Source organism: Nannobrachium achirus (assembly GCF_963921795.1).
Source record: "Nannobrachium achirus genome assembly, chromosome: 10".
Classification (NCBI taxonomy): Eukaryota; Metazoa; Chordata; class Actinopteri; order Myctophiformes; family Myctophidae; genus Nannobrachium; species Nannobrachium achirus.
The window spans coordinates 18,317,658-18,344,530 of record NC_137819.1 but is presented as its reverse complement, the minus strand read 5'-3'; the positions used below and the strand labels follow the sequence as shown (position 1 = coordinate 18,344,530).

At 45.4% G+C, this 26,873-nt stretch overlaps 2 protein-coding genes across 5 annotated transcripts in view; both read right to left on the bottom strand.

Annotated features, from left to right (window-relative positions):
• The window catches only part of LOC308292879 (GTPase IMAP family member 8-like), a gene marked incomplete at both ends in the record, with an annotated part of 407,153 nt that overhangs the window by 232,396 nt on the left and 147,884 nt on the right, over positions 1 to 26,873 (bottom strand). The gene's annotated exons all lie outside the window — the stretch shown is intronic.
• arid1ab (AT-rich interactive domain 1Ab) overlaps positions 1 to 26,873 on the bottom strand; it is a 131,775-nt gene that overhangs the window by 26,658 nt on the left and 78,244 nt on the right. For 2 of the 4 annotated variants that reach the window (XM_080735904.1, XM_080735905.1), the window contains exons 5-12: positions 13,161 to 13,407; positions 11,912 to 12,001; positions 10,177 to 10,347; positions 7,529 to 7,847; positions 5,682 to 5,830; positions 5,338 to 5,450; positions 4,490 to 4,699; positions 2,454 to 2,661 (exon numbers count right to left, since the gene is read on the bottom strand). In XM_080735904.1, the coding sequence (XP_080592030.1) occupies positions 2,454 to 2,661; positions 4,490 to 4,699; positions 5,338 to 5,450; positions 5,682 to 5,830; positions 7,529 to 7,847; positions 10,177 to 10,347; positions 11,912 to 12,001; positions 13,161 to 13,407 (1,507 nt within the window). The remainder of the gene's footprint in view (positions 1 to 2,453; positions 2,662 to 4,489; positions 4,700 to 5,337; positions 5,451 to 5,681; positions 5,831 to 7,528; positions 7,848 to 10,176; positions 10,348 to 11,911; positions 12,002 to 13,160; positions 13,408 to 26,873) is intronic. The other 2 variants (XM_080735906.1, XM_080735907.1) reach the window with 1 other exon arrangement.

Below are 26,873 nucleotides of genomic sequence, written 5' to 3'. Positions count from 1 at the left end.
GTGGAAACTTCACACTGGACTGAAGAAAAATTTACTTTTACAGATGTATCTGTAGTTTGATGGAGTAGTAGGTGTTCATTTACTGAGAATATGGCAATAAGAGGTTTCTGCTCGACAAAACGATACATACACACACTGGGCGCGCCATGGGCGTCAACACACATGCAGACGACCGTTTGACGCCGGTCAGGGAAAGGACGAGTCGACCCCTCTGGCGTGTCTTTGCACAAGTGGCCAGGAGCAACCCCCCCCCCCCCCCCCCCATCACCAGAAAAACATCTCCATGAATTCCAGTAAAAAATCTTTTTTTTTTTAGTTGAAGTATCCCTTTAAACAAACCAAAACTAAAAAAACAAGTACCATGACTTGTGTGACTTGTGTTTTTCCCAATTATCTCGGGGACCACCTGTCAACATTCTCACGACCCACCAGTGGACCCCCGGCCCGCGGGTTGGGAAACCCGCTGATTTACAGCTAAACGTTTGGCGCCCGTGCACGACGAGAGCCAAAGCGGCTGTGATTTACGAGGGACGGCGGCTCATACGAGAAGATGACAAACTGGCGACGGGAGATTGCCTTTTAACACCACAATTAATAGGACGCGATAAAATAGGCAGCTTTTATAGGCAGATTATATGGGGCAGGGAGAGGGTGATGAACGGGCGCGGGGAGCACACGGCTGCACCCGAGGGAGACAGAGATGGACCAAAACCCTGAAATATATACTTTCATTCATTCTGTTTGAATTGGATCGTTTAAGTCTTAAGGAGTGGAAAACTCTTATCTTCATATTTGAACGTTTTGTGTGTTGTTTTTTGGGTGGGAATCGACGCCCTACTTGATCATACTACCTCATCACACGAATACATCAAACGCAGCAGATCTAGAAGCTTCGCTCCACGCTTCGAGCTTGCCGATATGCTACTTTCGCGTTACTTTTTGAAAATGAACAATTTCGGAAGAGGTTTTCCGCCCGACAGAGACGATATATCATGTCTAGAGTGCTTCTTACTAAAGACTGTTTATTGATGCCTGAAATGTATTTTTCTCCCCAATTTATTACTCCCCCACACACATTCAGGTGCGTTGTCACTGCTGCTGTTATCTTACCGGCTCACCTGCCAGTGAGGAGCCCCCACCGGGAGGACAGAGAGCCTCCGTCCCAACTCTAGACGCCGCCCCAGTCCGTATGATTACGTGTGGTGACAAATATCACCCTCCCTCTGACCACTTCAAATGCTCTTAAAATAACTTCATAACCAAAAATAGCCCATCTACAAGGTCACAATACATTGCAGACACGCTGTGACCTTGTCGTTCGGCTATTTTCGGTCCACAACATGCTTCCATTGAAGACTTCAGCCTTGGCGACTGCAGCACTCTAATCCAGTGGTTCCCAAACTTTTTAGCTCAAGATCCACAAGAGAAATTAGGACCCAAACTAAAACAACGTGAAAATCGCAGATCTACAAGTTCTCAATGCATCGCGCCGCGTTGTAGATCGGCTATTTCCACTACTTCTCAACCATTCGTTTTCTAATTTACGTAATTTCTTAGATTTTTCTTTTATTGATCCATGACAATTGTTGCTTTCTTTGGGAATGTTCTTTGAATGTTTTTTTGAAATCATCAAAAACAAAAACAGGAAAGAAAAAAAAGAAAAAGAAAATAGGGACCCATAAATGTGTCACTGCGACCCACAAATGAGTCCCAACCCAGTGTTTGGGAAGGAGTGCAGTCTATTCCATATTATGTACGGCAGGGGTATTCAACTAAATTGTCCAGGGGGCCACATTGACAGAAACCCAAGGGGCCGGGGGCCGCACTAAGGCCCCCCCCCCCCCCCCAACGGCACGACCACATTTTCACTACATTTTCACAAACAACCACATTTTCATCAAACCACATTGCAAAGCAGAATACTTTTCAAGTAGAATACTTTTCATGTTAATGTGCTTAATTTCTGTTCAACAAGTTGACAACTGTAAACAAGCTTTCTTGGTAAAACCTAGCGCTAACTACATCACACTAGTGATGGCCAACCTGGCATTGATGTCGACCTTATTAACAGTGCACAGTCTGCACACACAATTGCCTTCTTTGATGCTTTAACGATGCTCAACGAGGATCAGGTGGGTCGCAGACACACACACACTCCACTCTGCTGCAGTGCTCTGACTGGAGTCACTTCACTTGAATATGATGGAATAGGATTAGGGATTAGCCTACTGTGATTATGGTAAAATGAAGCTCACGTTTCATATCGCGCAAACCATACCTATAACGTTCATTAACGATTTTGGATTTTTTTTTTTTTTCAAAATTGCTCCAGGGGCCACAAGGAAGGTCCCCGCGGGCCGCATTTGGCCCGCGGGCCGCCAGTTGAATACCCATGATGTACGGCATAAATGTACCGGCAGATAAAAAAAAGTAGACTCCACTCTGACGCTCACCTGGGCTTGGAGGCTGGACCTTGGGCTGGTTCTTCTTGTTGGCGTCCGTGTTGAAGAAGTCGGGCGGCGGGTCCTCGCCGCGCTCGATCTTGCACTCGAAGGCGTACAGACACTGGATGTACTGCTTCTTCAGGGAGCTGGCGGCGCTGCTGGACGTGCCCACGTTCAGGTTGGTGGACAGCTCTCTCCACTTCTTGTTCTTGTTCACCTGGAGGAGGAGGAGCAAAAGGGAGGGACAATGAGTCATGATGTACGTAATTATACTATTTAATAAATAGCTCTATATTGTGATAGTACCGTTTCATCCAACTTTTTTTTACATTATAGGCATTGTTGGCAGAAGTTGAAGTAGAAAAAAGTAAGTATTGAGGGTTTAAGTTGTCTGAAAATGCACTTTACCAAAACACAAATGTACACTGATGCTAGCTACTGTCAAACAAGTGTATGAAGTCATCTATGAAATCTATAAAAAAATGTTTAATCTGCTACAAGTGGTCCTTGTCCCAGAAAAACAATGAAGACCCCCTTGCTATAGTGTGTTTGTTCAATAATAGCGGCCTCTCCAGCTCTTTAGTTACAACCTGGACATTTACCAAGGAGAGAGAACTCAAACGGGACACAGGATAGAAAAGTGAAATTGGAAGTGATACACTGTCATTAGGGTGTATTAAGAGTAGGGATGGGTATCGTTCACCTCTGAATCGATACGATACCTTTTTCGATACCTGGGAATCGATACGATACCTTTTTCGATACCGTTTTCGATACTTTTTTATTCTTATTTTTATTATTACCCTTATTACCCTTATTAACTTTTTTCTATAGGCTATTTTACACACCACAATAGGTTATTAAGGCCCTCTACAGTGGTTCAGCCATTGTCATGTCAAGTATAGTAGTAGGCTTACTGTAGTTGATGGAACTACTATTACTGCTACTATGGCTGCTATTTTATATACAAGTGTTTGTCTGCAATAGAACACATTCTTTATACAGCTATTCTATGGCTATACTGTTGACGTTTTTTATTTTTTATTATTATTGTTATTTATTATCATCATCATCATCTTAGCCTACAGTACCTTATCTTAGTTTTTCTTATTATTATTATCACCTCAATCACAACATTGCATCTTGCTTCTTGTCCCTGTAGACTAGAGTAGCTAGTGACAATAAGACCTTGCTTCTCTTTATTCTTAAACCTCACATCAACAATTTGCGCTGTTGAATGCAACTACATTGAACGTGAATGCGCGTTCGCGTCTACTGCATACATGAACGCGCAGCGGCAGCATGGAGTTACAGAGGCAGGGTGGCTGTGCTGGCGAAACAAACACAAACATGCTTAAAAAGTTTGTTTCAACCGATCAATTACTTTTTCTAGACGGTCGGAACTAAAGACACATGTACCATACTACACATCTCTCCCGGGACTGTATTCTTTTTTTTAATACGACACAGAAAAAGGCTTTCACGGAAAGGGTGACAGTCCTTTGCTGCCTGAAGACAGAGCAGCGAGCGGAGGGGGAGAGGCTATGGGGAGAGTAGCTCTGGTCCACAGCGTTAGCGTGGGGACTGGGGAGATGTGACGATCGATGCTCACACAGTGTCACAGCCGGAGATCATAGACGTTGGATCATCATAATAACATCGTTGGCTATTGTCGGATGTTTTCAGTTGTGGGCCATTTTCACAGTAACGCAACTACGCAAGTTTACTAAGCAATTCAATGTTGTTACGGATGCGACCGGCCACGGGTGCGTTCAAGAGTACCGAAACTTGGTACCGTTCGTTTTTAATTCAATCGATACTCGGTAGTACCGACGTGATTCGGTCGATACCATTAAAAGTACCGACTTCGGTACCCAACCCTAATTAAGAGACGTATCCTATGTTAGGACTTCTGTACTTTATGCCAATTGCCCAAAAATACTGGTATGGCGATCAATCAAAAACATCAAATAATAACCAACGCATTGGCCAAAAAAAAAGAAGAAAAGAAAAAAGCAAAAAGCAAAAGTGCTGTTCCCACAGACCTGCGTGAGGCCACCGATCTCCTTGACGGACACGTAGAGCCTGAAGAGGTCGAGGGGCTTGCGTCCCACGGCCGGCAGGTTGTTCATGCCCATGGCCTTCTCCTCAGCGAAGGCCAGGTAGCGGTCCACCCACATCTTCCTCTCCGGCTCCGGGCCCAGCTCGTACAGCCGTGTGATCTTCTCGTTGGTGGTGGTGGACGAGCTCGACTTCTAACATGGGGGGAGGGGTTAGAAGGGGTCCGAAGGTTAAGAGCAGTGGTTCTCAAACTTGTCTTTCCATCAATGTTGTCATGTACTATACTTCTACAGTATAGTAGTTTTTTCACCTGCCATGTACCGGTAATCTGTTTTTAACTCATTTGATGCCCACCAACTTGGCAAACTCTTTGATGTCTCCCTGTGCCCTCGTAGTGTATCAAAAAAGCACAGAAGCGCCTTTCAGCACCTCCTCATTGCCAATCACATGCTTCTGCGGGGGGGTCTAGCCTTAACCGAGGTGCTTTTTTGATACACACGGACTGAAAGACCTGCAAATGTATTCCCCGCGATACAGGTCGCTCCATTGAACTGCAGCAGCGAATGAGGTATTTAGGTTTTTACACCTAGATACCAGTAGCGGATTTGAACGGGAAAACACTTTATGAACGGTTCAAATACTGCCGAGCCAATCAAATGAAGCTATGAATGAGATACGGACCCCAGAACAGGAAAGGCGGGAATACCGACTACCGAAAAGAGAACCATTTCAAGGATGCCCATATAACTCAGAAAGTGTACAAATGGAACCAAATGGACCCATGAGGGTCCATTTGGTTCCATTTGTACGCTCTTGTTTTGTTTCACTGTACCTTTTTGGACTGTACCTTTTTGGATTCAGGTTTGGGCGGGCCGTCCACCTTGTTGTTCATCTTCTGGGCGGGGGCCATCTTGTCCATGCCGAACTCCGGACTGGGAGACATGCCTGTCGGGGGGACAGAGCCAAGAGGGGCAGGGTTAGAACGTGCACAATGTCATATCGGTAACACCTGAACTGAAACTAAAAGGGCTAGCGTGGTCTTTTGAGGCCATATTTATTTGTCAAATTAGCTCCATACCTGGGGTGTCATTTGGTATGCTAGCGCCCATGGGGGTTGTTTCACTCCCCTGGGGTGTTATTTGGTATGCTAGCGCCCATAGGGGTTGTTTCACTCACCTGGGGTGTTATTTGGTATGTTAGCGCCCATGGGGAAGGGTCCGGGGCCGGGTGCCCCCTGGTTCATCATGCCCTGCATGCTGTTCATGCCCGGCCCGTACGGAGAGCCTCCTCCCATCCCATGGGACATGTTGGGATAGCCTGGAGGCCTGGACAACACAGACAAAACCATCATCAAGTCACAATATGGGCTTTCAGTTCAAATGTCACTCAATGGAAATATCGTGCCTGCCTAGTACAATGCCAAAGCGCAGTAACCATGTTTTTGGACACACTGACTTATGTGTGTGTCCCAACAGTCAAATTAGTCTTTGTGATCTGGGGAGGACAAACAATTACCTCAAGAACAGATACACAATTAGTGTGATATCACTATGCTAAATATCTTCATTGAAAACAGATTATAGTGAGGATATTTTCGACAAAATGTTTACATGATCACACCAGACACAACTACAGTAGGTTCAACAGACAAGACATATAGGTTGTGTTAGCATTAAAAACAGAAAACCGTGTGGGGGAAAATGTGTTTCTGTATCTCCCCAATTCTTAGAGGTTTTTGCCATTAAAGAAAATGCCTCCCTTTCACCTTCTGTTGTGTTCTGTTCATTGGCCACACAGCTTACATTCCACACAGGGAGGATGAGTCCCATCCTCCCCAGTATGTTTCCGCACACTGCCAAGCGCAAGCTGAACAAGTATCTTCGAAAACCATGTGAGTCACTCATCTAAAGAGCTTGTTTTTCTCTCTATCGCTCTACTTTTATCTCTTTCTCCCTCTCCGTCTCTCTCAATCTCCCTCGAGTTTTCCACTTTCAATATCCCCCCAGCCAGTAATGTGTCGCGCGTTCGGGCAAAAAAACAGACCATGACGCAGCCTGCCTACGCGAGGCAGACGAGCATTTTTCAGGGTCAGTCGCGCACACGCGCACACACACACACACACACACACACACACACACACACACACACACACACACACACACACACACACACACACACACAATTCTACAATGAAATGAAAGCAGAACTCTCCAGACTCCAGAGAGTCTTAGCTCCATTCTATGAGCGACCGTGGGTGAATGACCCTTGACGCGTAACGGCTCCCCGGTGTCTCGTTGAGAGACCCTGACAGAGGCTGGCTGGCTGTTCATCAGGGCTGGGGGGGGGGGGTCCTAAAACGTACCTGGTTCCAAAGTTATTGACACCCGGAAATCAAAGCGATTTTGTGGGCCTATCGATACTCTTACGGAGTCTAGCGGGTCCCGCGTCGTGTAGGGATGGGGGGAGAAATCTGACGAATTGATTCTAAAGTTATTGAGAATCGGAAATTAGATTAACTCATTTACTGCCCCAACCCGAGATTCCCCGAGATATTCTCGTTGGTACAGGACGTCACGCCCGAGATTCCAGAGATATGTTTTATTTCATTTAATCAAAATTGAATACGGTGCCGATCTGCTCAAAAAGAAGCGCATCCGGTTTGCACCGCAAAGAAAAAGTAGGCGTGATAAAAACTAAAACAAATACTCGTAAAGTCAGAGAGAGAACCCAAAAGAGAAATTTTACATCTATCCCGCGAACCAAACTAGTGAAAATAGCAGATCTACAAGCTCAGATCGGCTATTTTCACATCCACTTAAAAGTTAAATTTGTGGAATGTATGGAATTTATTCTAATTGTTAAAATTGTCTTCATGAAATCCGTTGGGAAAATGGTTTGAATTTCGTTTTAATGTATGAAAAAGGAGAGGGATATTCACTCACGATCCCCCCCCCCCACAAAATTGGTCTGCGACCAACAATCGGGTACCGACTGCTTGGTAAACAGTGCCTTACGCCACCCACCTGGTGTGTATGGAGTTGGAGGGTCCGTGGTGCATGGGGGGGCCTCCTTCCTTGCGGTTCATGCCCGGAGGCGGGCACATCCCGGACGCCACCTGCGGCGGCACCATGCCCGCCATGTTGGGGCCCATGCCGGGGACGAAGGGCCCGCGCGGGGCCATCTGCCCGGGGCCCATCCTGCCGGGGGGCATGCCCCCATACGGGGGCCCGCCCCCGCCACCCTGACCAGGCATGCCGGGGTTCATGGAGCCCGCCATGCCCGGACCCCCGCCACTGTAGTTGGCGTTGGGCATGCCGCTGTAGCCCGCCTGTCTGGGGTAACCTGTAGGGGACAGAGGATGAGATACGAAGAAACGTTAGGGTCGATTCACAGTCTAATAAGGAGCCTAACTAATTTCGGTTCGGGAGGGCTCCCCGACCCGAAATATTTAAGTTCGGGGGGAGTTCATTATTCATACATACTTTCTTAACGGCTAGTGCCGAAGTCGCTTGTAAATATTGGAGGTCCATGGCATGAAAACGTTTGTGGCCGATAAATGAGCTTAGCAGGACGGATACATATCTGACTGGCCCTCGCGGCTGCACGTTGGAGGTCCAGTGAGCAGCAGCTCCAGATGGAGACAGGCTCGCTCTCTCTCTCTCTCTCTCTCACTCACTCGAGCTCTGTCGAAAACATTCAATCTACAAGCTCACATTATAGACGTGCCGCCTCTCTTTCATACTGCATGCATCAGTCACAACTCGTCGCAGAGTTTGCAGATCGGCTATAAACCATAGAGGTAATATAGGCTATCAACACGGAACACTAGTAAAGTTGTGTTTACTTTAAGCTCTTCTTTTCTCTTAAAAACGGTCAGCGAGACACGCAGCAAAGCTGTGTGTGTGTGTGTCACACGCGCGCACCTCCACTCTCCAGCCAGAGGATTTTTTTTGTAGGAACGGTAAGAAGAAAAATAAGAAAACGTAGGGGGGAAAAACACTTGTGAAGTAAAAATGTGTTGGGGGAAATCACGTCTTCTGTTTTAAAGTGGCATATAAATAAACCCATAGCAGGGTCTGCATTATCAGCCCTGTTTTTGCTACAACTCAAAACACAATTCAGTGCATAATAAACCAAGTAATGTAACTGTCGCTACAATCTCGGCACGAACAATCAGCACCACCAAATTGGATGAGGGTTTCCAGCGCTCCGGCTCCAAATTTACCTACAGTACACACTTCCTGTTCTGACAAGCATCCTCGAAAAGGCTGGGTTTTTGTCTGGGACCAGCCATGTAGTTTGGCTCTGATGACTATTAGCGTCGACCGTCTTCAAAGCCTGCAAAACACTCTCCTCGACTTCGACTTCAAAGTGAAAATCTTTCATAAATATACATAAAGAGGGTGAAAAAAGAAAGCCATCTTCAAAGCCTCTCTAAATCTGGGCCTGGCAGTGGAACTCTTGCCACCGTCACACAACAACATCTGTTAATTCATTCAAAAGCAAGAAATATGTTTGTATAATTCCGAACGCTGAGAGACGAAGAGCACGGCGGAGCAGAGCGCGCTACGAATGTTATTTTACGGTGGATGTTGTTTTGTTGTGGAGCCGTCTTTCAACTGCAACCCTGCACCAGAGTTATAATAAACTACCGTAGTTACTAAGGGACATATTGCTGTAATATTATTACTTTCCCCAACACAGAAGCTGGGGGTTCGGATCCACTTCACAGGTGTTACCAATAACATTAATGAAGGCTCTGTTCCATTCTGGTCAAACAGAGTCGGGCTGCTGATATTGTGCATGTTGGCTCACTGGAAACACTCTGCTACACCAGGGGGTCTCAAAGTGTGGTTCAGGGACCCTCATGGTTCCTTGGGGGTTTAAGGTGTGCAACTCTGAGAGCGTACAAATGGAACCAAATGGACCCTTATGGGTCCATTTGTACACTCTGAGTTATGGGGGTCCTTAAAAAAAAAGGTTTGAGAACAACTGTGCTACATGAAATGGAACAGAGGCTTTGTTAGTATCATTGGTAAAACCTTTGAAGGAAGTGAGAAAAGACAACTTCTCTTCAATATGTCTGCTGTACATCGAGCCTATTGGCCTGTGTCCAGGGGAGGGTGATAATTGTCACTGAAAGTATTCCTACGTGCTCCCGGTGGGGGCTCCTCACTGGCAGGTGAGCCAGCAGGGATACAGCAGCAGTGACAATACACGTGTGTGGGGAGGAATGAATCGACAAAACAACATAATATGGGAGAGAAAGGGGTAATCCCCCAGTAATGACTAGTGCCAAACTAGTGCCAATTACAACTGCCAAACGGTAATAATATTACGTATTAATCCAAGTAAAGCAGAGTGACTAAATTACAATGAACTTGATTTCTTTTTGACCGAGACAAACTCTGCTAATACATCATGTGCACTCACTCCATAGTAAGAGGTTGTCACATGCAGGGTAAAAAAAGAACAGATCTACAAGCTATCAACATGTTGCAATACAACACACTGACACAGCCTGTAGATCTGTTCTTTTTAAGACTGCATGCAATTTAACTTGTTACTTTTGATACCAAGTAATACTGTAAATTATTATTTCAAAAATTAGTAATAATAATAATAATAATATATTAATGGTCCCAAGTAACTTCCCCCCTACGTCTCTCACCTTGCGGGCCGTACTGCGCCCCCTGGGGGCCGTAGTTGCCCATGGAGTTGTTCTGAGGGTAGGGAGCCATCCCAGCATGCATCTGGCCTCCCGAGGACTGGCGTGGAGATAAGGCGGAGCCAGGCTGACCCGGGGAGCCGTAAGGTGGCATCTGGGGGTTCCGCATGTACACTGAGGGAGCGGAGGACACAGCAATTAGACATGTGCATACTAACTCATACCTCGCGATCCCCGTAGAGACCGTAGATTTCCCGCTGTACCGCGCTGCCATGCCCGTAGAGCCCGTAAAGTTTAATTAGCTGTAATCATTATGAAAGGATTAAAAGTATTAGCGCAGATTTTCGCTGATTCTGGCTCTTTAGGCCCGCCCCCCTAACTGTATCCGGTCATTTCCGGTCTGGACCGGATCCAGCTTTCCGTATCCAGTCTGAGCCTGGGCCATAGTCCCGCCTCCATTGGTTTACTGTGTAACAGAAGTGGAAGCTACCAGGCGATGGAACGCTTGTTTTTCAATCGGATTTTTGCGTTTGGAAACTTTGATCCAGTCTCTACACGCCTGGATTATGATCCCCGCACATATCGTGCGTTTTGTGCGCGAACGTGTCCACGTGTTACCATAGCGCACAGTTGGCTTTTTTCAATGCTTTTTCATGTAAACACTGGCTGATAAGCAGAGATACAGCGTGGCAACGGATATGTCTTTTTCAATGGGGTTTTTTGTATTCGAAAGCTTGTCACCGAGTCTACACGTCTACTAGATGAGTCGCGCACAGATTGTGCACGATGCGTGCGCGTGCCCACGCTAAAAGGTAAGGACAATTTGGCAGCTGCTTACTACAGCTATGTTTAAAATGGCAGAGAAAAAGCTAAGCATAAAAAAGTCAAAAAACCCGTCTACTAGTCTTGCCCGTGGTTGTGTTGTGTACCGAGGTGAAAGTATCGGCTCGTAGGATAGTAGGATTTGATGATCTGATACGTTTGATGACGTATCAGAGTCATCTAAAAATGTGGGCACTGTGTCAACCATTTATGCCCATATATGGTGTTCTGTGTATCAGATTTGTCAGTCACGAAGTCATCTCCAAATGTGGTCACTGTTTAGTATCAGTGATGTCAGTCAGTGATGTCAGCCACATTTGGGCATCGTTTCAGCATGCGGCTGTTACCATGGTGGCGACACTGTTTAGTATCAGTGATGTCAGCATGCGGACATTCGGTTAGATTTAACACTTCCTCCACAGGTCAGCTTTTTAGATATGAAAGGAGAAACTGCTATTGTTGCTTAGATATGGACCAGTATTTACATTTCAAAAAGTTGTCTGTTGTGTGTTTTGTCCTTCATTTAAACATTATACTTCGACGCCTGTGGTCAATACTAGGCCCCCTCTTTCTCTCCTATCTGCACCATGTATCTTCACCAAAGATATCCGGATCTAGCAGATCACGTGTCGCCATTAGCTTGTAGATCGGATATTTGCGGTTCACGTGGCTAAACGACAAGATAGAATACTCGAACCAAGTGCCCTGATCTCTTTACTATTTCAAATATCTGAATAAGAACAAACTTCTGCTTCAAAGTAACTGCCTGAAGAGGGAAGGTCACACACAGTCTCACACACACACACACACACACACACACACACACACACACACACACACACACACACACACACGTCAACCTCTTTTTCCAAGCATCAGGTGCTGCCACCATCTGTGTGGGAGTTGGTGTACTCACCTCGGTCCTGACCCATGGCTGATTGGTTCATGGACGAGTGCATGAGGCCGTCTGATTGGACGCTGGGCGGCCTGGGAGGCATCTGATTACCTGCGGATGATCAACACCAGGACGTTGGCACTGTCCGTCTAAGAACACATTCTAAACCTAATCTGTTCCATTTCACGTTTTAATGCTGAGCATAAGTCATAATGGTGCGAGAGAGAGGGACATCTAGAAAAAAGAAAATCTAAAACATAGCAATTACCTTTAAACACTTTTGGGGAAAAAATAAATCTAAATTTGTAGAAACACTGTACATACAAAAATATTAACCTAAACACTTTTGAAAAACAATTGCTATTTGTGCATAAACCTTTTCTATGCGGTAAATAGGCCAATTATTCAAATGCAATTGTGCAAGCAAATTCACAATTCTTATGGTTTTATAAGTTAGATTTGTAACAGTTCTGAGAAAACACAATTTGTGTTCCCTAATGTATGTTTTTTCATGCCAATATAACCTTATGAATTGAATTGAGAGAGGCCTAAGAGGGACATACGAGAATAATGCAAGTAGTAACAATAACAATAATAGAAAATGTAATAGTGTAAGACAGTGGTTCTCAAAGTGGATTCCAGGGACTCTGTGGGTTCCTTTAAAGGGGTCTAAATTGAACTATACAAATCAAATCTGTAACTCTGACAGTGTACAAATGGAACCAAATGAACCCGTTTTACACTGTCAGAGTTAAGGGGAGACCTTGACATTTGAAAGTTTGATAAACACTGGTGTATGATAGTATATCAACTCTGTCGGGTGGACTTTGTGGACTCTTGTGTTTTTAATTGTTGATGACATGCATATTTTTTGTTATGCTATGGTGAGGAATTGAATACTTAGGACCACAATGGAAACAAGTCCCCAGGACTTTTTTGTGACATCCTTTTAAAGGAGTAGTTCACCCCCAAAATGACTTTTTTTCTATTGATTACTCATGCTATGGAGAGTAGAGTTCAATAATATTTTTAGTTACTTTGTCGCATTCCTAAGACAAAAATTTGATTCGAGTAAATTTACCCCCATTGATTCCGGATGGGGACCCGTTTCGTTATTATTGAACTCTACTCTCCATAGCATGAGTAATCAATAGAAAAAAAGTCATTTTGGGGGTGAACTACTCCTTTAAGCCTTAATGTCTTACTGCAGCACGTGCCGTTTACACTTCTGACTAATAAAGCAATCGTTCAATGGTGGGTTCCTTCTTACCTGGCACGGCAGCAGGGGAGAGGGGGCCCGTGCGGGAGGGGGGCCCCGTGACGCTGGCGGGGGAGCCCACGGGCGAGGGCGAGGGCCCGCGGATGCCCGACAGGTGGGGCGAGGTGTGGGGCGAGAAGGGCGACTGCGCGGGGTTGCTCTGCTCGCCCTGGCTGCTGGACACCCCCGAGGTGCTGACGCCTGGGCTCAGGGCGCCCTCCGTGCCCGTGGGCAGGTCATCGATGGAGCCAGACAGGTCCTGGAGGCACAGGAGAGAGACAGAGAGAGAGGAGAGTTAGAAAACATGACCAGGGGCGTCACAAGGGGGGAAAAGTGGGACTGAGTTACTAGGGCCCTTAATTATTTTATACTTTAGCTATCGAAAAATAGCAGATATACAAGCTCACAGCGCGGCACCGAGTGCCGCGCTGCAAGCTTGTAGATCTTGAAAAGTCGTGAAAATGTGTACAAATCTTTGAATGTATTTATTTTTTTAAGCGAACATTTGCTTCTGGGGGGTCCCTGGAACTCAATATGTTGAGATGGGGTTCTGTGGCCAAATACACATCATTTTGGGGGTCCTTCACATGAAAAGGTTTGAGCACCACTGACACAGAAACATAGGTTTTTCAAAAAAAGCTTGCAGCGCAGCACTCGGTGCCGTGCTGTGAGCTTGTGTATCTGCTATTTTTCAGTAGTTAAAGCAATAGTTAATAATGCGATCCCAGTCTAAATGGGTTACACCCCCTCCCCCTAAGAACAACATTCATGGGGGGCCCACAGTGAATCCTTGTACCCAGGGCCCAGAATTTGGTGCGACACCCCTGGAGAGGAGAGTTAGAAAACATGACTAATGATTAAAAAAAACTCCCATATCTTCTGGGTGAAGTACAACAATGTGCAAACACAGCAGCAAGATTTGTCAGCTGCTGTGACAGGAGAAGGATATCGAATGGAACACAAACACCTTAAAGACTACTAATCATGTGTACAGTATATCCCTGGCTGCACTGTCTGCATGTAACCTTGATACGTGAAGACCGTTTCACTTGTACATATTTTGTTTTGATTGTATTGTATTGTGTACGCTTCTGCTTTGGCAATGTAAACATATGTTTTCTCATGAAAATAATGGCTTTTGCTTTGAATAGAATTGAATTCAGACAGGATAAGCACCAGGCACGCCAAGAACGTATGAATCAGTTGGCTCTTGTTTCATGTCAAGGACCCCCCAAATTGATAGTCGCTGTCGGGCAGATATCTCTTATGTCCACATTTTAATTGTTTGGGGGTTAAATTAACATCTTACTTGATCATACTACAGTGTCACAAAACTGAATCAAACTAGCAGATGCGCCATTCTTGATTTTGAAATCCTGAAAAGTAACACATTTGAGATTTGAACACAATGAGGTTTCACTTTCCATCCGACAGAGAAGACATGCCAACATGGGACACCCATAAGAGAAGATGTGTCAATCTACAGGTGCACAACTTGTCACGATGGGACACGTTGGGAGAATGTAGATCAACTAAAGTGTTTCAATTGTTCCTCAAGTTGCTGGAGCGCCCTGGAAACCTGCCTCCTCCCTCAAGGGGGTCCACGGACCCCACTTTTGAGAAGCGGCGGCATAAAGCTCACAAGAAAAGCGACACCAGTCAGCCTCAGTCTGAATAGCACACTATTTAGTCTTAGTCTTAGACTAGTCTTCTGAAATTATTTAGTCCTCAATATCAAACATCTTAAGTCTTTTAGTCTTAGTCAACAAAATTAACACCGATACCAAGTATCGCTGAGCTGGAGACGAAACGAAGTCTCCATCCGTGGGCGGGAAAAACAGTTTCGGTTTCAACGCGACAGGAACGAAACTGCCCCCATCGCTCAGACGAGACAAAAGGCCCCTAAAGCAGGTCATCAATCCTGTGCGATTAATGCGGGACGCTTTGATCGTACTGTGGAGTGGAGGGGAGGGGGGGAGGGGGTGCACGCGGCGCAGAACCCCGGGATAAACAAACAGGCTACGCCGGCAGGCAGCAGCGTCACATTATTAATAAGGGTCTGTGTGTCATCTATCTCAGCGGAGGCTCTGGGCTTTTCTCACGCAGGCGGGACGGTGGCAGGATGAAAACAAAACACGACTGCAGTCGTCTGGGGAGAGGACCGTTAAGGAGTAATTGGCGGCAGAGCCTCACACAGAGATGGTGCCATGTGGAGACGCCGGTACCCAGCCCAGGAGAGGGTGTGTGCTTAGTTGTCACTGGCCGTGCCAACGAGCAAGGCATCAAGGCAGACAGGGAGGCAAGCAGACAGACAGAGAGAGAGAGAGCAGGCAGGAAGAAGATCTAACAAAAAATAAGCTATAGCAGATATCTACATATATACACACGCAGATCAATCTAAAAAAAAAAAAAAAAAATATATATATATATATATATATATATATATATATATATATATATATATATATACCGTATATATATATAAAGCATTGCAGATGCCATAGCAGCCCAACTGATTCAGGAACTTCCCACTGGACTTCAAGCAACTTCAGAAGGTTGACATTTCTCTATTATAAATCCTTGTTTTGAGTGGTCTCGTGTAATATTGTAATATTTTGAAATATGGACTTTTGATATTCATGAGCTGTATGCCAGACAAATTAAATTTTTTAACAAAAAAAAAGGTTTGGAATAATTCACTGAAAGTGCAATGTATCTATTCTGGAATATAATCATAATAATAATATAGGTTTCAAAAAAATATATGAAAGTTTCAAGAAAATTGACTTTTACACAATATTCTGTTCTGTAGAACGTGGTAACACATTGGTAGGTCCACATAGCGGTAGGTATGTGCATGAGATTAGACGTGGGGTGCCAAAAAATAAACAAAACAAAACATACACACACATAGTATATATTCTCTGTCGGATGTCTAAAACTGTTACTTTCGGGATTAAAATTCAAAAATAGTAAAGGTAGCAGATATAAAAGCTGAACTTATAGATCTACTACTTTAGACGCTTTAGTGTTACGCTGCAGTATGATCAATTCACCTCATACTAGGGCATTCACCAAATATTCGAATATTGAACGTTGTTCACCGAAGTCGAATATTCACTTATCTTTATATTGTTTTCTCTTTAAAAATATATAGTTTATAAAGCTTGGCTAGATAGGAAGTCATAAGAATGAGTTGTCAATGCCCCTGGTGGATGAATTTGTTAATGCTCTATACCAGGGGTTCTCAAACCTTTTTAGGCCGTGACCCCCAAAATAAACATATTTGAACTGGCGACCCCCACCTTGACAAGCACTCGGTTCCGCAGATAAATATTGCGAAAATAGCAAATCTACATGTAGATCTGCTATTTTCATAATGTCTGCCTCTTGCTTACTTGGCCAGTCCTGTCGAATATTCGACTATTCGAATACTTTGAGGTTGAATAATTAGAATACTAAAAATCACTATTCGTGAATGCCCTACCTCATACATGTTTTCTCTTTAGGAAGGTAAACGTGTTTACACACCGGGCAGCCAAATCACGTGGCGCCCATGTGCTTGCTCGCTCAGCCATGCACGCTCAGCTGCCAATCACATCGCAGGAGAAAGGGGGTTAAAAAATGAAGGGGGGAGGAGGAGGATCAGAGGGAGGGGGGATGGAGGGGGGATGGAGGGGGGGGGGGGTTATTGGAAGGTGGCCAACTATTCCCATAGAACTCTCACACAGCCAGGCAGCATGGCTGGCTGCAGCCCCCCGAAAGCAGGCGTTTTTTTCTTTCTCCTTTTTCTTTTTTTTTTTGCACTTGAAACGGCGCCCGTTGCTATTTTTGGGACATGACCTGATGAAGGAACCCCAGAGGGAGCGACAGGAGGAGAACGCTGATTCAGACAACCTACCCTCCCCCCCCGCCGCATCCACACACCCCTCCCCTCATCTCCCTGTCGACTGGCAGCACAGAGCCCCGCCGACCTGCACACACACACACACACACACACACACACACACACACACACACACACACACACACACACACACACACACACACACACACACACACACACACACACACACACACACACACACACACACACACACACACACACACAGAGAGAGAGATGTGTGTCGCTATGGAAAACACGAGGGAACCAATCTGGGAGATGACTGGGGATGGGAGGGGCCACAGACACAGCACAGCGAGTTGAGTGACAGAGAGATAAATATACAGAGAGAGAGAGAGAGAGAGAGAGAGAGAGAGAGAGAGAGAGAGAGAGAGAGAGAGAGAGAGGCCACAGAACACAGCAACAGAGAGAGAGAGAAAGACAGAGATAAAGAGACACAGCTAGACATAGGGAGAGAGCGTCTGGGAGACAGAAAAGCCACAGAACACAGCGAAAGAGGGAGATAGAGACAGAGAGAGAGAGGGAGAGATGTTTTCTTATGCCAATAAAGCTCCTTTGAATTGAATTGAGTCAGACAGACAGACAGACGGACTGAGAGGAGAGAAAAGGGGATGATTTGGGGTTAGGAGAGCGCTGACCCAAGAAGAGAAAAAAAAAAGAGAAGAAAACAGTCGCTGTCGGGCAGAATCTCCATAGTTTTTTTTTTTTTTCCGAAAAGAAAAGCCCCGCTTCACCATACAAGACCGTCGCACAAAACCAGTGAAAACAGCAGATCTACAAGCACACAACGCCTCGCGCCGCGAGGCGTTGTGTGCTTGTAGATCTGCTGTTTTCACCATCTTCAATCGTTTTCAAAATCACCAATAGAGGGTGCATAAAGTGCATAAAGTGAATGGCAAATCGAGCGGCAAGAGTGAATGGCAAAGCGAGTTTAACGTTGTTTAACCCATTCAGAACGGGTACACATTTTGTGTATCATTATTTTATGCTTTAACTATTGAAAAATAGCAGATATACAAGCTCACAGCGCAGCACCGAGTGCCGCGCTGCGAGCTATAAGTGTCTTTTGAATCCTTCTAATTCTAGGCCTAAATGGGTTAATGCAATGCAATCATATATGACTTTTCTGTTTGGATGTATGGCCAGAAAGTCGTTTTTTTTGCCACTCAGTAGGCACAACTTCCAGGTATGATGATGATGATGATGATATCACGCACATACCCTCCACACAAAACAAACCTTTTTTTTTTTGGACATACAAGGCTTCCACCCGAAAACAGCGAATTTAAGCAAGAAAGCGTGGCGGCATTCCTGCTCAGACACATCAACCATGGAAGCCAGCCAGCCAGCCCGCCAGCCCCCGCATGGTCAGCTGACCCCTCCCCCCCCCTCCCCCCCCTCCTCCAGCCCCCAGGCAGCAGAGCACAGACATCACAAGACCAGTCATCTGATAGAAGGGTCGACCCGCTCCGCTCCGCTGCGAGGCCTGACCCAACGCTGCCACAATGCAGCCTCTCTGCTGCTGCTCGCCTCCGACACACCATGCTTCACAGACCACAGCGCTTGTGTGCGTCTCGGACACATTCAAACGCACGCACACACACACACACAGGCGAACCCTCCCTCCCTGCGCCAGACCACTTGACTGGACTGCAGGGGTCAAAAGGTCAAGGCCTGATTGGACATTATGCCTGGGAGTTCTCATTACAGCAGGGAGTCAGCCCGGGAGAACCATGGCGATAGAACTCCTATTATATTATACAGTATATTTAAGCAATATGACACAAGATGGTGTGCATTATCATGGTTATTGGCACGCCAGCCTTGCTGCAGGGACGAGGTGACGGTTGAGTTCCGTAGGCAGGGCTGAAGTACCAATAAGACCACGTTTGTAGATGTTTTGGTTCTGTAGTGGGCAATTAATCAAAAATATATTTCTCCATTGACTATAAATTGATCATTCAAAATCTGCTCCTCATTCACTTACATTCCATGGCAAAACCGCTCTAGAGGAGCTCTTTTAGCAAGTCAACAAACACAAACAAAGGTGATTCTGACAGTAAACCCAGAACAGTTATTGTTTTTATTTTTCATTCTTTAATAAAGACGTACAACTTCCTGTTGATTTTACTTGAATAAGATTACATCAGATCCAGAACCGTGGATCCAGTCTGAGTTTTCTTCCTAATAAAAATAGCCTAATCAACAGGAAATTGATTAAAAAAAAAGAAGTCAAGAAGAAAAAAGAAAACAGTAGCCTACTTGGTTTGGTGATGTGCCGCAGACCCCCCATCTAAAAAATATGTTGTTCCAGGGACCACCCAGAAGCAAATATTTGAGTTACAAATGTTCGCTTTTAAAAAGATATATTCAAAGACCTGCAAACATAGCAGATCTACAAGCTCTACAAGCTGTGAGCTTGTATATCTGTTATCTTTCAATAGTTAGAGCATTCAATAATTCTAGGCCTAAATGGGTTAAAAGAGCTCCACCTGAGCCTCTTCACTGTACAATGGATCACCTCAATTTCTAGTCAACAGAGAAATGATTTGTTATTTCTGTTGTCCCATCATGGCATGTTAAACCACAGTGGTCCTGGCCTTTCCAGAGGCAGCAAGCCAGCAAGGAGGTACAGTACAGTACAGTAAAGTACAGTAGACTGCTCCATTAGTGTGCAGCAGCCATGGTACAGAACGGGAGCTCTTAACATTCTGTAAATATCTGAGAGCTGACAAGCACCCTCAGCCTGGAGAGGCACAAACTCCATGCACGGCACGTGCACACACACACACACACACACACACACACACACACACACACACACACACACACACACACACACACACACACACACACACACACACACACACACACACACACACACACACACACACACACACACACACACACAGGTTTGTATAACTATATTTGAGAGGACTTTCATAATCCACCGACAACATTGAAAAGAGCCTGAGATAGACAGGGATGGAACGATAAATGTTATTATACAATAATCATATTGTGGCGATTTAGATTTATCGTGAAATGATCCTCCTTTATGTGCTGGGATCAAATCACATGAAAATAAAAACCACTCTACCAAATCTCTTTGACGAAAAATAGCCTAAATGAGGATAATGGCTGTTGGGGATATTTTTGATCATCGTGATAATATCGTAAATCGCAATCTCTTTGGTCACAATAATCGTGAGATGACGTTTTCATATTGCCCCATCCCTACAGATGACAAATAGTTGACAAATAGCAGATCTACAAGCTCTGCTATTCACCGGTGAATGGACACCACCATGACGGATCCAAGTATAAATCGGGCATAAACACAACCTGGACCCCCTAGACTTGACGTCCAACGGTCGGATTCTAACCATAACCTCCACACCCGGGAACATTCCTAATTCTAAACCCATCACTAGCATTAAAAACAAGCATTTATCTTGTGAGGAACCAGGAAAATGCTCAAGTTGTACTATACTTGCGGGGACATTTTGTCTCTCACAAGTACACACACACACACACACACACACACACACACACACACACACACACACACACACACACACACACACACACACACACACACACACACACACACACACACACACACACACACACACACACACACACACACACACACACACACACACACACACACACAGGTTTGTATAACTATATTTGAGAGGACTTTCATAATCCACCGACAACATTGAAAAGAGCCTGAGATAGATGGGGATGGAACGATAAATGTTATTATACAATAATCATGTTGTGGCGATTTAGATTTATCGTGAAATGATCCTCCTTTATGTACTGGGATCAAACCACATGAAAAGAAAAATCACTCTACCAAAATCTCTTTGACGAAAAATAGCCTAAATGAGGATAATGGCTGTTGGGGATATTTTAGATCATCGCGATAATATCGTAAATCGCAATCTCTTTGGTCACAATAATCGTGAGATGACGTTTTCATATTGCCCCATCCCTACAGATGACAAATAGTTGACAAATAGCAGATCTACAAGCTCTGCTATTCACCGGTGAATGGACACCACCATGACGGATCGAAGTATAAATCGGGCATAAACACAACCTGGACCCCCTAGACTTGACGTCCAACGGTCGGATTCTAACCATAACCTCCACACCCGGGAACATTCCTAATTCTAAACCCATCACTAGCATTAAGAACAAGCATTTATCTTGTGAGGAACCAGGAAAATGCTCAAGTTGTACTATACTTGCGGGGACATTTTGTCTCTCACAAGTACACACACACACACACACACACACAAACACACACACACACACAGTCCTGCCTACTCCCACTCTGCAGTCATTGATTTTTCCCAGCTCAATACTGCACAGCACCAGCGAGCTGAAGCCAGTTCTGCTGACTGCACACTCACACTGCTCAGAGAGAGAGAGAGAGAGAGAGAGAGAGAGAGAGAGAGAGAGAGAGAGAGAGAGAGAGAGAGAGAGAGAGAGAGAGAGAGGGGCAGCAGAGAGGGGGTGTAGCTCTTGCTATTCAACTTCCTCCAGTTATCACAGAAGGCAAATGACAGAGGATGACTATGATCAGAGAGGGAAGAGAGAGAGAGAGAGATGGAATGGCTATGATGGAACCCACTGTGTGTGTGTGTGTGTGTGTGTGTGTGTGTGTGTGTGTGTGTGTGTGTGTGTGTGTGTGTGTGTGTGTGTGTGTGTGTGTGCGCGCGCGCACGTGCACGTGAATTACAATACTTGCAGAGACCAATGAGCCCACAAGTAGAGCAGAATATGATAAAAAGACAGTGTGAAGATCCATTTTCCTGGTGCTTACAAGAGACATTGTTGTCGTTATTATTGGGGAAAAGATTGGGGTTAGGATTAGATCAGGGGTCTTCAACGTTTTCAGGTCAAGGACCCCTTAGTTGAGAGAGAGAGATGAAGCAGGGACCCCCACAACCTGTTAATAATTCCATATTGTTTAATTGTTTGACAGCACAATCATCAGTGTATTTTGGATTCATGTCAATTTGTGTTTTCAGATATTTAACCACTTGAACTGTCAATACTTAATAAACTTGACCTTTCACTCTGTACTTAGTCTGCTCTTTTCCCCCTCTACACCAAAGCTTTATTGCCGAAAATAGCCGATCTACAAGCACTTGTAGATCTGCTATTTTTGGCTAAAGTTCTCATAATATGGACACTAGGGTTCAAGTTGTTAATGTAACAAGTATTGGAAGATTTGGAGGAAATACTCAATATCTATAAACTCACATGTTCCAGAGCGACACGTTGTGAGCTTATAGATCGGCTCTTTCCGTTGTGTATCCAAGTATAACTGTAGCTTTAGAGTTGGGATTTAAAATGATCATGTTCGTAACCCTACGTAAAACGTGTGCGCGCGCGCGTGTGTGTGTGTGTGCGTGTGAGGAAGTTATGGGGTGGGGTGGGGGGTGCACTAATTACATTAAAATAATACAAAGTCCGATATGGCAAGCATGCACACAAACACACTGCTACGTGCGTCTTCCCGTGCACACACGAGACAGCGAGGCCTGTTTATGTTGTGCAGGCAGTGAGAGAGGGAGAGAGAGACTGCAGCTGTGTGTGTGTGTGTATAGCACCATGTTTCTCTGTACGGCGGCCATTTTGTGCTCCCCAGCACTCCCTATAACATGGAACTTCAGAGTCTGTAGCTTGCAAGAACCAGAATTTAACTGTGATTTAACGTAGAAAAAAAGAAAACAAGATTAGATTATTTGGATTCAATTTGCAGCGATAAATGTTTATATATAAATGTTTGGGTTGGATTTGTGTTAGGAGCAGATTGTAAAAATGTCTTTATAATCCCAACTTTATTCCACTATAAATGAGGGAAAGGATGGCTGAAGTCATGCAGTCATGTTTTTGTAGCGAAAAATCAAACCCAAAAACGTTTGTTTAATTTCAAGGACCCCATAACTGAACTTTGCACTTTCGAGTCATTGTTGGTCCTGGGAGGGGTGGGTAGGTGGGTTTACTTGTCATTCTATTTCTTGGTCTTTTGTTGTTATTTGTGTGGGCAATGTATGAAACCAATTGATAACTAAAACAAAAGGACCCCCATAACTCTCGGTCCTAGACCATCAATTTACTGATGTTTTATCCAAAAAGTGCAATGTTTTCAAATCAATTTGAAAAAACGTTAGCTTGGATTAAAGTTGCTATCCGGGAACATTTACCTTCCACTCTTCAAAACCCTTCAAAATTATTTTTTTGAAATGGTCCAGGCGCTGGTCTAGGCGCATACCACATAGGCATTGCCACATAGGCATGGATGCATGGCGGTGTCGCTGGTTTGATTCCCGATCCGGACGACCTTTGCAGTGTGTCACTCCCCATCTCTCCCCCCATTTCCTGTCAGTCTGTCCTATCAATAAAGGCATATAATCCCAAAAACAAATCTTAAAAAAAAAAAAAAAAAAGAAAGTGGTTCAAATCCCAGCATCCATATTGTACTGAAGAAAATAGCAGATCAACAAGCTATGACAAGAAAACATTCGTGCCATTTTAGTTTCCTTAAAAGTGGCCTCAGGTCTAAAATGGGATAAGAGCCCTGAGGGACTCGTTATGGGGTTTAAAAGTGGTTTAAATCAGGACACATCGGGCCGCATAACCACTGATACCGACGTGGTCAACAACAAAAAAAAGTGACAAATATTGAGCGCTATATACACACACACACTGGTATATGGTCCAGACAGGCAGATGCATGGGTGGAGGCTGTAATGTTTGGTTGGGTTCCTGTGCATGCACGTGTGTGAGTCTGTTCTGTTCCATTCCGTCTGAGTCATCTCCTCTTCTCTTAATGTATTCCATTTGCAGATTACTTCACTGAATCAATCAAGGCAGCCAGGGCCATTAGTCTGCCAAGCCAGCGGACGGACGGGCGGGCGGGCAGGCGAGGGGGGGGGGGAACAAGATCGTCCAGAGAACGATCTCCCCCTCCTTCCTTCCTTCCAGGAGGAAACGGCGAGCGGAACGGGAGGTGGCGGGCGGGTGGGCAGGCGGGTGGGCAGCGAGTGGATGGCGTTCGGCCTTATCGGCCCCTTCTTCAAGAGATAAAAAACGAAACCTATCTGGAATGTATGTGACCCTCTCCTCTCCGCCGGCCAAGCTGTGTAACGCGATCTGGACCGCTGGCAGCGAGGCGGAGGGTGCCAGGGTTCAGCGCGCAGTCACACACTCTCCCTGACCCACTCTGTCTGTGTGTGTGTGTGTGTGTGTGTGTGTGTGTGTGTGTGTGTGTGTGTGTGTGTGTGTGTGTGTGTGTGTGTGTGTATCTGTGTCTGTGTCTGTCTGTGTGTGCTTGTATTAGACCTACTATACTTGTGAGGAGCACTCATCCCATATAGTCAAATTGGAGAATTGAGACACTGCGAGTAGGCCTGTCACAACAACTATTACATAATCATCTATTAGCAATTATTTGACATAATCGCAATTATTTTGTCATAATCGTTATCATGTTGAAAAACGTTCATATATTTTCAAACACTTTAAAAAATATATGGAAATAGCCGATCTACAAGCGTCGCAACGCATTGTGAGCTTAATAAAAAAAAAAAGAGAAAAAAGAAAAGAAAAGCCAGCCGCGTCTTGGGGGTTGTCATGGTTACCGCTAGCTCCACGTGGGCCGACACATTAGAGCAGACGCCCTCTCTCTCTCTCTCCCCCCTCCCTCCCTCCCTACACCCATACTATCTCTCTCATTCAGTGTTCCCTCTGGTCTCCTGTGTGTGTGTGTGTGTGCGTGCACGTGTGTGCACGCCTGGCTGGGGTCACAGCGCAGTCAGCTACTACAAAGAGCAAAGCACGTCATTGTTACAGGAAGCACTGTGTGTGTGCACAAACCAAAAGATCCCCCCTTCCCCACACCCTCCCCCCGCACCCTCCCTCCCTCCCTCCCCGCGCGCATGCTGCCACCACTTTAATTACACACTAAAAGCCTCCGGGGGAAACAGACACACGCACGCACAGCCACGCACAGAGGACGCACGCACGCACACAACCTTTCACTGAGAGAACAATTACTAGACAGCGGAAAACCCTTGAAAAAAAAGGCCCCGGTCATTGGTTGGTCGGTTGGTTTGTTGTTTTGTCGTTTCCCTGGTGCGCGTGTCGTCGTGGCCTCTTCTTCATCGTCCCCAACCGGTCGTGTTTGTGTTTACGCACGGAAAGAAAGCCACCGCCGCAAAAAAACACCTTATAAAGGCCTAGCCTAAGCTCCGGTTCGAGCGAAGAGGAGCTTTGAACGTTTGATATTCAAACACACGCACAAAAAAGAAGCGCGGGTCATGGGAAAAGTCATCTCCCATGCTCGCTCTTTTACGCTTGAAGATCAAGTGAATTTTTCTTCCCTTTGCACTTTTTCCACAGAGGTTTTACATCTCAGCCCCCCCCCCCCCCCCCAACCAGCCCACCTCCGCCTCCAGCAGCATGTGATGCTGAGTCTGCCTTTATCTCTCTCCTTTAAGTGTATTATCCGTTCCTCAACCTGGGGTCTCATTCCAAGGACCCCCCCAGTCCGGTTTGATATGCACCTGCAGGCCATGGACAAAACCCCAATTTGAGAGATTTAGGACCCAAATCCTCAGTGTTTACGTCACTCCGAGAGCGTACAAATGGACCCGTAAGGTAGGGGTGGACGATATGGTGATAAATATCATTGAAACGATACAATGTCTCCACGATATGCCGTTTTCAGAGTTGTCGTATATATCGTGATACAATGAGGGAGCCTTATTGAAAATCCTGGTGAATTGTTAATACAGAGATTCAATGCAGAATGCATTTTGGTCTAAATCATTAGTTCTCAAACTTTAAAATGTTAAGGTCTTCCCTTTCCTCTGCTCTGCCTCTGACAGTATACAAATGAAACCAAATGAAACCAAATGGACCCTTAACGGGTCCATTTGGTTTCATTTGTATACTGTCAGAGTTACATACTTGTAAGGGTCAAATTTAGACCTCACAAAAGGAACCCAGAGAGTCCCTGGAGGCCTGGACCCCACTTTGAGAACCGCCTTTTCTTTTAGTTTTTGTTACCTTGAACTGTATGTAGGTGGTTGTACTGTTAATGTTAAAAGAATCATGATAAGATTGTGTATCGTGATACAGCTTGGAAAAATATCGTGATATTGTATTTTTCCATATAGCCCACCCCTACCGTCAGGGTCCATTTGGTTCCATGTGTAATGCTCCCGGAGTTACAGGCCCCCGCAAGGGTCTGTTTCGACCCCACCGCTGAGAAAGCAGTGATCTATCTCCTCAAGTGATTGCATTACCCCTCCCCACCCCGGAAGAAACCCCCAATCCCCATCTCCAATCAATCTGTCCTCCCTCCCTCCACTCAATCCCACATTACCATTGGGTGACAGCATGACAGACAGCAGGGATGAGGAAGGGGTGGGGCTATAGGGGGGGCCGTCAGGGGGACAGGGGACAGAGGGCAGCTGGCGCACAGGGGGGGCTGGGGGTCCCCCGGGCTGGGGGTCCACCCATCCAAGGCTATATCCAGGGATAGGGGAGGGGGCTTGAGGATGAGAGTGCCTATTTTCAGGGTGTCTGGCTTGGGATGGGGCCTGGGGTTTAGAAGATGGGGTTGTTTCAGGCATAGCTTCAGTGAAGTTCAGGGTAGGGTAAGAGTCATTGACTGTAAAAAATATGGACCGTGGGAATCCATTGGTTTCTATGCTGCGAAAATTAAGCTTTTTGTTGCCCTTGTATGGGTGTCACCATCATTGTTTTACTGTTACCAAGGAATGCTATTG